This window comes from Glycine max, chromosome 2 (genome assembly GCF_000004515.6).
Source record: "Glycine max cultivar Williams 82 chromosome 2, Glycine_max_v4.0, whole genome shotgun sequence".
Lineage (NCBI taxonomy): Eukaryota > Viridiplantae > Streptophyta > Magnoliopsida > Fabales > Fabaceae > Glycine > Glycine max.
The window spans coordinates 48,963,608-48,974,463 of NC_016089.4; the positions used below are offsets into that span (position 1 = coordinate 48,963,608).

General features: G+C 33.2%; 2 protein-coding genes across 5 annotated transcripts; one reads left to right on the plus strand and one right to left on the minus strand.

Moving 5' to 3' along the window:
* Positions 1-622: 622 nt before the first annotated feature.
* LOC100798096 (uncharacterized) lies at positions 623-8,468 on the plus strand. 4 transcript variants are annotated; one of them, XM_014770599.2, is made up of 15 exons: positions 623-871; positions 982-1,081; positions 1,298-1,386; positions 1,946-2,146; positions 2,549-2,646; positions 2,916-3,109; positions 3,244-3,422; positions 4,106-4,450; positions 4,532-4,596; positions 5,115-5,163; positions 5,277-5,433; positions 6,123-6,207; positions 6,296-6,365; positions 7,360-7,500; positions 7,987-8,468. In XM_014770599.2, exons 2-15 carry the CDS (start codon positions 985-987, stop codon positions 8,305-8,307), a joined length of 2,091 nt encoding a protein of 696 aa, XP_014626085.1. In that variant the 5' UTR covers positions 623-871; positions 982-984; the 3' UTR covers positions 8,308-8,468. The 4 variants fall into 4 exon arrangements, with proteins under 4 accessions (XP_014626085.1, XP_006575680.1, XP_006575678.1 ...); XM_006575617.3 differs by having other exon boundaries at positions 1,301-1,386; XM_006575615.3 differs by having other exon boundaries at positions 623-1,081; positions 1,246-1,386.
* Positions 8,469-9,617: 1,149 nt separating this feature from the next.
* LOC100798628 (uncharacterized) lies at positions 9,618-10,856 on the minus strand. Its single transcript, XM_003519536.4, has 2 exons — positions 10,489-10,856; positions 9,618-10,031 (listed from the first exon to the last, which is right to left on the minus strand). Exons 1-2 carry the CDS (start codon positions 10,692-10,694, stop codon positions 9,902-9,904), a joined length of 336 nt encoding a protein of 111 aa, XP_003519584.1. The 5' UTR covers positions 10,695-10,856; the 3' UTR covers positions 9,618-9,901.

Sequence of the window (10,856 nt, forward strand, 5' to 3'; positions counted from 1 at the left end):
TCTTTATTTTAAAAATACTAAAATACTAATTTAATATTTGTTTGTTATACTTATAGCTTAATAAAATATTGAGTTAAATAAGCTTTTGTCTATCAACTATGTTAAATTTTGATTTTTAACACCTCTTATTTTTTTTTATAGATTTTGGTGCCTTGTTAATCTTCCTTAACATTTTTAATCTTGAAGTTAAAGCAGATTGTGAAGTACAGTTGTGTGAAATGAATATATTTGTCATCAAAACAAATGGCAACCTTAAGGGGGTGGCAGATGATATAATCTCTTTTAAGTAATTTTTGAGTTAAATTTAAAATTTCATATTAAATTTTATTATTTTATTTATAACATAATCTTATAACAAAAATATTTAAACATAAATTATATTATGTCAAAATCAATTTTATCTAACATTCATTTAAATTCTACAATCAAATCCATTTAATTCAACACTTGTTTTGTTTTTCCTTACTATTATGGTATGACAAATTTGGACTGCAGGAAAGGACAGACCGGCATGAATTTCGAGAAAACGAATTTAAGAGCGGCCAATCTGATCTAGTGCACTTGCCAATTGCCACGGACTCGTAGTATATAACGGAACGGACCAAAATTATTACTTTAATCTAAACAGAAAAAGAATAAACAAAATCCCAATTTATTTTGATAAGAATCATGCTCGTATTTTAAAAAATTCGAATCTGCTACCGATGATACGTAAAAGACTTATTCTAACCTGATGAGTCTCTCGGTTGCAACTCAACTAAACTTTTAAACAAGAAAAAAATAAAAATAAAAATCCCCGTTTTGGATTGGGAATATTTTAGTGCAGAGAAGACCAAACCACAGAATTTGTGATGTTCCACTACTAGTACTGGTACTAGTTTATATGAAACCGTGTTGGTGTTGGTCTTCTTCCATCTACTCTTGGCATGACATGACTCTCAGCGTTTCAATCCTGACCTCATCATCTTCGCGTGTGCGCAGGGAATGGAGGAGCAGACTTTTGTTTCCAAAGCGAGAACCGCCTTTCATTCCGCGGCGGCGAAAGCGGAGCGTGTTCTCTTGGATTTCAAATCCGATCGAGGTTCTCCTCGCGCCACTTCACTATTTCTCTATTTTTAGATTTCTTTTTTTTCCTTTCCTTTTTATTCCTAACGGATGTGCCTTTTCTTCCTTCTCTTCTCTTCTTCTCCCTTTCTTCTTTTGGGAGATTTAACACAAAAATAAAAATTATAAAAATAAAAATAGTTATTATTGTTTTCGGAATTAGCATTGACTCAATTTGTTGACCGTCGTGAAGAAGATCACGATAAGCAATCGTCGCCAAACACCTTCACCGGCCAACAACCAGAAGCTGAATCTCCTCACACCAACGAAAACGATTCCAAGGTAATGGCAATTATTAATTTGGACTTGGAAGCAACGTTTGTTTGATTTGACAGTTAGGAACATAAAATTTGGGAGATTGATAGTATTTAGGAGGGGAAACATTGAATTTAACTATTTCAATCCTACCGAGGTTGGATTCGTTGTTGTTTTGTTGCGTTTTTGTTTTTATTCCCAACGTATATGCACTTCCGGGAGCTGCATTTGATTATCAAACAAAAGTATATTTGTTTGTTTCGTTAGTTTCTAATTAGAGGTTAGTAAGGAATGGGAAATTTTGATCAGGATGTGTTGAAATTCATTGTTTGGAGAATCTAATGAACTCTGTTTTGATTCGTTCCCTCAATAACTTCCTCAAAATTTGTTTTGCACACAATTAATTATGAAAATATATTTGCAGGAGTCCTGCAAAGTGAATAGTTATAATTCGAAATGTGTCTTGGCTTAAAGATGGTTGAAAACTTTTTATATATTTGTTTGCGTTTATGTCTAGGTATTTATTACGTGACATTTGTCCTGTAATTACTTACTTACACAATTGGTCTTTAATTGGATGGTGCAGCTTCGTAGTGAATTGAAGCATATAAAGTGGAGGCCTCCACATTTAGGAATAAAGCAGGATTGGCAGGATAGAATAAAGAACATCCGTAGAGGGAGAAAAGAAGTTGAAGATACAGATAAAGTTGGGGATGCAAGCATGGCAGTTCCATTTTATGACGATAATTTGTACCTCCTGAACATGAAGAATGATCTTGAGGCCAAGGTAAGAAAATCTGAAACATTCTAACTCAAGGATTCATCTTCCAACTTTGAAAAGATGATTGAAGTCTCTAAACCAAGTTAAGTCAGGAGGATGCTAGCAAAGTCTGATAATGTATGCTGACTACGAGCATTTTTGTTTTCAAAATAGTCTGTGTCAGATTGTGTCATCATCCTTTGACTAGTAAGTTAGGAATGCATGGTATGCTTGTGATAAATTGGTAATGCATGCTTTTTAGGAATCTCATGGTGCCCCTTTTTCCAGTAAAATCATCATTGAGGATACGATTGACATTTTCTTATTAATTTGCCTATTCAATTATACAAACGAGTATCTTATTGATTTTCCAATTCAATTACACATATGGGTTGCTTTAATGATGTATGGGTAAAAACTTTGATTCAGGCTTCAGAAGCAATTCCCTCAGTTGAAAGCTTAACTGCTGCAACTAAAGATCCCATTCCTCCATCATCTGTGCTAAAGCAATTGGCTATAGCTGTTGAGTAAGTTGTAATTGTTTTTGCATTTATTTTGCCTTCTGTTGTCCCATTTTCCTGCCACTTTTCATGAACTACTGAAAGGTTCTATTCAATGTTGTTGCATTCTATTTCTCTGATTGCAAGGTTCCCCTTCTCTATTTGGCACACCACATATTTGTTGAATGCAAGTTTTTATAGTTCAACAACATAAGAGTCTTGTTCTATCATTCAGAAAGATTTCTGCTCAACAATATATCTAATCTGTTCCGTAAAATTATTTACCTCTTGACTAGGGCTGGAAGTAAGGCAAAGTCAATGAAAGATTTAATAGCTTCATCAGGAGTTTCTTCACCTGCTAGAGAGAGGGCAGGCTTAAGTTTCTCGGCAGTTAAGGCTTTAGTGCTACGTGAAAAGGAGGACAAACTTACATCTGAGTTTACTAGCAATGAGAAAGTTGTGCAGTTAATTAATTCTCTGTTTGATCCAGGTATGTGAATTGAGGGTGGCTTGCTGATAATGCAATTATGTTAAAGAACATTTTAATGCCTGTCCTCATTTTCCTTAACCCATTATCTGTTATGATCTTTCACTTTCATTGTAATATTTGCAAGATATTCGCAGAAGGAGATTTCCTTAGAAGAAAGATCAACTCTAATCTAGAGGAAACTGCTATGACATCTTTGCCAAGAGATATTCATGGTGCACCTCCCGAGAGCCTTGTTGTTAAGCTAGCTGAAATCCTTGGAAACTACAAGACTCTTAGAAAAATGGCTCTTTTCTGGTGCAGGGTTGTTGCTGAAGTATGTTTAACTTGAAAAGAACTTCTAGTTCTGATATCGTAATCATACACCTTATTACTTACCCAGAACTCTAGATTTAATTTACATTATTGATCATTTTTTCCATTATATATAAACTATTATCTGAAGTAACTGTCAGTTTAAGTGATTATGATCTTAGTAATAGACTGCATCATTACCATCATTAATATCTTCATCTTAGATCACATGATTTGGCCAGATAAATATGCAAGATCACTTGATGATGCCATGTTGATGAATGTCAAATTTTGTTTCCTACTTGTTTTGATTTTTAATAGTTATTTTAAAAGTTTGAAAACTTCATTTTGTTTGAGCAGTTAGATAGTGATTTTTTTTCCTTGTTTTATGCTGCTTCTTTTTATTTTTGAAATTCTGGTCTACTAAAGTTTGCACCCAATTTTATCCTTCCCTTCCCCTTTGCAAATAAATAAAATTTGTGGATAAGGCAGAAAATTATCCATATGCTGTGTTATTGCAAACTTTAAAGCTGTTTTCCTTTTTTTCCTTCTCAAATCTGTTTGTCTATAAAAGAAAAAAGAAAAAAAAAGTCATATACAAACTTCTGGTTTAGGATCTGTAACAAGAATCACTAATCCTACTTTTCCTTAATTACCAGCTGAAGAAGAATATTTTAAACTTATTTATTTATTTCACGGATACAGCTAAGAAAACTATGGTCTGAGGAACAATACTTACCAGGAGTCCCCCAGAATGAGATTCCTGATCTGAAGTCATGTCTTCTATATCAACATTTTCAAGTAATTAATTGCTGCATCTCTCGGAAAAGGTTCCGTATTATTGCCACCGAATCTTTAGACTCTATGATGATGCAAGCTAATTCAGACATAAAAGAATCAACTGATTGTTGCGCTGGAGCTCCTGCAAGCCCTGTTCTATATGCTAGATTGAATAGTGGGGAGCTTGTTCTTCGACTTGGTGCAGATCATCCTGCTGGAGATATGACATTGTTGGAAACTGGCGAGCCTGTGTATTCTCCAATCACTCAGGTTTGATAAATATATTTTTTTCTATATAATCACTATTTAAAATTATCTTATACTTGAGAACTTTGGGACCATTTCATGTAGGAAGGACCTTTGCTTACAGAAGATCTAATCAGGGAAACAGAGGAGTTTGTGCTGCGGACAGGGAGGTCTGTATGCTAACTGATCCATGACGCAGTTTGTTATCTTAAATCTAAATGCACTTTCCGTTTTCCTTATACACAGTGTGTGAATCCCAATTTACTCTTTCATATGATGAACTTTTTTATTAAAATCATCAAGGTCATCTTGCTTGTTAGATGTGTTCCTATATGCCTTTTTGAATTGTTTCGCATGATCTAAACCTATGATTATGACCTATTGACTCACATCTAGACTATGAACTCCCATGACCAGGGTCTGTGAATCTGGATTCTGAACCTCTGACCTATGTCTTTGGTCTTGTTTTTTCTTCTAATTTCTAGAATTTGCATTGATGAACTTGTTGATCAACAAACATTCACAGAATGCTATTTTGTAATACCTTTATGATCATATGTCTGTTTCTTATGTAACTAATTTGTAAATGCTAGCTTTATTTAATTGCAGATGTGCATCAATCATGTAATAGCTTATAGTTAGCATTAGTTAGGCATTTTCTTCTTACTATGTTACATTTTATGGTCAGTGTTGGTGCTGGGTGCTCTCAACTGCTCTCAGATATGCAAGCTTTCAAGGTAAGGCTCTCCCTGGAAGGGAACTTTTCTTACTGACATTGTGAATGCTTCTTACTATGTTGAATGTGCCTAATGTTCAGTCTGAGTTAGTTCTGTATGTTATGATATTTTAGGCTGCAAATCCTGGATGTATCTTGGAGGATTTTGTAAGATGGTACTCTCCTCCTGATTGGACAGATAATGAAGCAAGTACAGAGGATAGTGATGTTTTTGATAGTGGGGAGCCATTGTCTACCAGAGGTCAGCTAAGTCAGCGAATGCAAAAAGAAGGTGTATTTTTAGTCTTTTCCATTGTAGATTGATATCCTTAAATTCTGCTGCAAGGCTATTTTGTGGTCTTTTTCTATGTAAATGGACCATCAACATCTGATAAAATTGTGGATTTACTTTGCTTGGAACAACTGTTCATTGTATCTTGTCATCAATTGTGAGTAAAATTTTGCTTCATGCTTATAAATTTTACCATCATTTATGTGTTCTTTATGGCTTTGATTTCCAAAGAGGTTGTGATTTGGTAAGTTGTGAGGAAGATATGCATGGAATCTACACTATGTATGATGGGAATTGTTTATTGCAGTCTAATGTAGGAACTTTGTGGCAAACTGATCAGTTTTGGGTCCAGAATGTCTAAATGTAGAGTTTGAATAATTTTGAATGTTGAATTAATAATTTCATTGTCAGTCAATTGATATCAGCATAGATATTCAGATTTCATATTCCTAATTCCCTTGGGCAAACCATGGAATTGAAAGTGTTGAAACCCTATGCCTCAATCTTTGTAGCAGTTATGTAAGATATATATTACCTAAACTGGATATCATATCGCATCTATGATAACGCATATGGAGATAAGTAAATCTTTTATTATAAGTTATAACACAAAATCTGCAAGAAATATGGGAACTGTTGAGCATTTATTTTCTTCTGATTTCATATTATTAAACTTGTCTGAATTGTAGGTAATTTGTGGCGTGAATTGTGGGAAACATCCAAACCAGTACCTGCTGTTAAGCAGGCACCTCTGTTTGATGAGGATTTGGCATTGTAAGTTGGTGATGAAGATTTTTTGCATTAATTTATATATTTCAACCCTAAATCCATCTCTTGAATCCCATGTTACATCCATTTATAGGGAGGGCATCCTCAATGCATTTGAAGACATCCATCCATCTGATCTTTTTGGACAGCTGTTTGTTTCGTTAGTAAGTTCTTTATTTTATCTTTTTATCACATTGGTTAATTTGGTTGTGTATATATAGTTGCCATTTGTCCACATAATGGATCTCTGAAGTATTAATATTTTTAAAAAATATCCTTCATTATCCATAACTGTATCAATATTAATTATTTAAAAAATATTTTAACACTTCTAAAGCATTTGTTAGTCTAAAAATACTTCAACTTGTCTGTTTTGAGCTGGCTCCAACCACTTATAAAGGCATTTGTTAGTATAAATTCTTCAACTTTTGTGTTTTAACCTGGCTCAAACCGGAGTATTCAAATCTCCAATGGGATGTCTGGTTATGGGGGTCCTAGATAAAAAAATTTGGTTTTGAGAAAGGTAAAGGAAAAAAATGGAAATTGTGCAAACATACTTGTCATCTTCCTGTATAAATTTAAAGGAGATGAAATGTTGTATTACTTTTAATATTTTTCTGTTTAAGGAGGGGGGATAAGGCTTTTATTGTTGTAAGGATGGGGGATGTTCTTCCTGTTACATAGGACTAATAGTAATATCCTGTTTCATTCAAGAAAATTGATAGCCTTCATAGGAGGCAGTGTACTGTCAATTAAATACAATATTAAACAACTTTGTCCTTTTTTCCTAATAAAAAATGTAAAACAGGCATTTAGTAAATCTCCTTTCCGTACAGACTTCAGTAGCATTGGCTGTTAAAGTTTTATGAAAATTAAAGCATTTGCTCTTTTATGTCACCAATTTTGGTTGAAAAGAAATATAATTGTTCTTAACTTTTTATTATTTCAGATTTTTTAAATTACATAAAGTATTTTGTTCCACAAAGTTGCTTAATTGATGAATTATCCTATCATATAATCATGTTTGTAAAGTTTCTTGATAGAAATTTAGCCTGTTCTTTCATCTTTGTATAAGTTGACTCGATTTGATTAATATGTATTGATGTTTATACCATTTCTATACCTTTCTAATCAAAACCTTTGGTTTTAATTATATAGCTTGGTTTAGGATTTGCAATTGCCGAACCTATGCTGTCTAGTAACAGTGACTTCTCGAAGTTATTCTATGACTGCAAGGAGTACATAATTGTTGCTTGTCAAAACAACAAATTGAATGAGAAAGTTGATGATCTTGTTCAGGTTGGTACTCCTAGACTAAGTGACTTATGAAGTTATATAGCATCTCCCTGAATCCTTGTGAAGCCTCTCTATTGATCAATACCTAAATGAAATACATGGTCAATATGACATGTAATACAGTGGAGAAATTTATTTCTTTATCCTCTTATTTGAACAGTTATTCACTATATAAATAAACTTACGAAGCATAGTCCTGAAGAAAAAGGAACACTCCAAGACTATCACAATGCGTGAAATTTGTAACTTTTACCTAGCTCACCTTCCAGAACTATTTAGTTTTCTGTTTTTTTTTTTTTTTGACATACAAGCTCGTTGTGCAAGATAACCCTACTTGTTAGCCATGGGGATGAAAAATCATTCCCCGGGAAATGTAAATTGTTAATAAAACTGTTGGTAGTTGATTTATTGTTAATAACATTTTTTTTTAAGCGAAGACATGTAATAACATCATTCAATAGAGGATTTAATGTTCATATTCCTGTGTAGGTATATGAAACAGTGGAGAAAATGTTATTGGATCCTGAAGAAGCTCTAAAGATGATTAGGCAGACAGAGGAATCAACAATGGTTACCGGTGAACCAAGGAGCCCGTTTAGGACGCTTAGCCTTATCTTTGGAGGCAAAGATAAATTATTGAGGAAGTCTGTCTCAAAAGATCAGACAAACGACGAAGAGAAGTCAGGTCGGCAGTCATTCTCTAGTTTCTTTGACAGCAAGTCATCTTTGTTTGGAAAGAAGCCTCCCAAGTCTGGGTTCCCATCTCCTTCTGCTAAATCTTCAATCGATACTGGTTGGACAGTTGTTTAGACAAATTTCATCTTCCGCTGTGTTTATTGAGGATAAGCAATATTTTTGGGTTCCCCCTCCCCCTGAAGAGTGCAGATAACTGTAAATTTTCTCTATTCTTTTGCCAGATACTTGGTGGTTGTATTATGTAGAAATTTTAATTTATACTTCATTCTTTTTTATTCGAGGGAATTGAAGATATAGCTTTCGGGCCTTTAGTAAACATTTTGTTTGTTCTACCTGTGCCAATACTTGCAATCTCCTCGAGTGTTGGACTTTGAGGATACTCCTCAACTTGTCTGTTGGAATTCGGTCATGGTTGACGTGTCGTGAAGTTCTCGGTAAAAAAATAATAATAAAACATTAAAATATATCGTAATATATAAAATAGTAATGCTTGCTTTTGGGTAGTTTAGTCTTTGTCACAAAAATTGATCTATTAACATAGCAAAGTGAATTTATGTTTGAGAAATTGTATTTGGACATGAATATTGTTGAAAAAGTTAGAAGAGAAGAGACTGGAATAAAATATTTAATGTAGTTAGGATTCAAAATGAATTGAGTTCAGTTTTGTCTTATTCAACTCATGCATATGAGTTCGATTGGAGTTTGATATGAATGTTTTTTTCAACTGGAACTTAACTCTATTCAAACTCACGAATAGTTCCTTAATTAACTTAAATGACATGAACAAAAAGTTAAATTTTTTAAATCTTATACATTTTAAATTTTAAATTTATTAGTAGATTTAAATAAAATGATTGCTTAACTTTTTAAAAATACAAATTTGAACTTATTCTATTAATTTTGTAGGTCACGAGATATGACTAAAAGAAAAATATAATTGCAACCAAAGTCTACATAATTAAAAACTACTCACCCTACATATATAAATTAATAGAAAACTCAATCAATTTTATATATACATACATATTGGGCTGATTTATAAATCAAATAAGATATTATTTAAGTTTGACTTATTTATTTAATGAGTTCAAATTTTAGCTTAAATTCGACTCATTTGATTCATGAACCAAATTCAATGAGTTGCTTGTTGAATCAAGTTTCAAATTATTTTTGAGTTATTTCAATTCATTATTACCCCTAAATATAATAAAGAGGGATAAAAAGGAAAGAAATGTTCTATGAAGAAAGACAACACTTTAAGATGGACTTGACAGTTTCAAATATAATTTTCTATAATAACACATAAACATAATCAATGATGATAAATTTGTCTAATATGAAAAACTTATATTATTAAATATCAATCAATAATTAATTTTTTGTTAAATAAAGACTATACTTATAAGAGATTTACTAATATTTTTTTGTTTTTGCTGAATATATATTTTTTTGTGGGTAGTAATCCCACTGAATCAAGGGCAGGAACAATTTGGTTTTCATGAGATTGTAATCGCTACCAAGTCTAGAATAGCTAATACTAATGGGCAACGCCAATGACACTTGAGATATTTTATAATCTAAATGCGAACTAAAGATACAACAAAAGACACATTGATACAACCATGCAGTAGTGCATCAACCATCCTGATCCTGAGCTCAGTTCTCACATTTAAGTAATCCTGTTTCTTTCGTGACCTCCCTTGACTATCTATTCATCTTCTATTTCATTTGAATCGTCAACCTTCTGCTCTTCGTTTGACTTATCGTATCCGAAAGAGTTGGTAAGAAAACCTGGCACGACAAAATTTGCTATGAAGTATGCCGATAGAAGCACAGCACTGCAATGCATAAGGAAATTTTGAGTTAACTTCTAGACTTTAAGCATCACTTTAAACTCCATTTTGGAGTAAAAGGTTGTTATATAGCCTGAGCCTAGTGTCAAATTCAATTATGATAGTCATGAACTATCAAATAAACAAGAGGAGTACTCATCAAAAAAAGAAAAAAGAGAGGTGTGATAGCAATACATTTTTTCTAGCATAAACTCTTTTCTAACTACCAGTTTATTTTTTTATTGGTAGGAATGAAGATACTATCAACAAATTTACAATAATTGATGCATTCTACTTAATCAACCAAGCTAGACTCTGTTAACTTTTAACTCCCAAATTTTTTGAATAAGAAGTCAGATTTAAAAAAAAATTATAATTTTAATGAATTTCAGCTAAGAATAAAGTGTGGTAGCTAGACAAGTTTTGGCCAAGCAATGAAAAAGGGAAAGAAAAGAGATTGGACCTTATTGGGAGAAAGGTGGATAAGTCACCGGATTGGGCTGGGGCAACAACCATTGAATGTGGAAGTGCCTTGGTAGTTAATGGATCACTTGCTAAAGGGAAATGCTGGGCACGTATGATTTGGCTGGTGTGGCTTGTATGATTTGGCTGAGGTTTGAGTTTTGCATGCAAGGGAAGCAGTGAAGATTGGAGCTGGAGGCACTTCATGGGGGGAAGCTTGGCTTGTTCAGTTGCTCTTTCAGGAAGATACTTTTGGCTTGGGATATTGGGATAAGCTTATTTTTGGGGAGTGAGGGGATATTTTGGTAAAGATGTCATCCTTTCTGTAGGGTCCCATTTTTGTTTATATGGTCTAGTACTTTGCCATTA

Bases quoted from the DNA above. Each gene is read 5' to 3' on its own strand.
- LOC100798096 (XM_006575615.3), top strand. From the start codon at position 884: ATGAAACCGTGTTGGTGTTGGTCTTCTTCCATCTACTCTTGGCATGAC. The intron at 3,110-3,243 runs GTATGTGAATTG...AGATATTCGCAG, and splicing joins TAATTCTCTGTTTGATCCAG to AAGGAGATTTCCTTAGAAGA. The intron at 6,208-6,295 runs GTAAGTTGGTGA...ATCCATTTATAG, and splicing joins TTTGATGAGGATTTGGCATT to GGAGGGCATCCTCAATGCAT.
- LOC100798628 (XM_003519536.4), bottom strand. From the start codon at position 10,694: ATGAAGTGCCTCCAGCTCCAATCTTCACTGCTTCCCTTGCATGCAAAA. The intron at 10,032-10,488 runs GTCCAATCTCTT...TATGCATTGCAG, and splicing joins TCCACCTTTCTCCCAATAAG to TGCTGTGCTTCTATCGGCAT.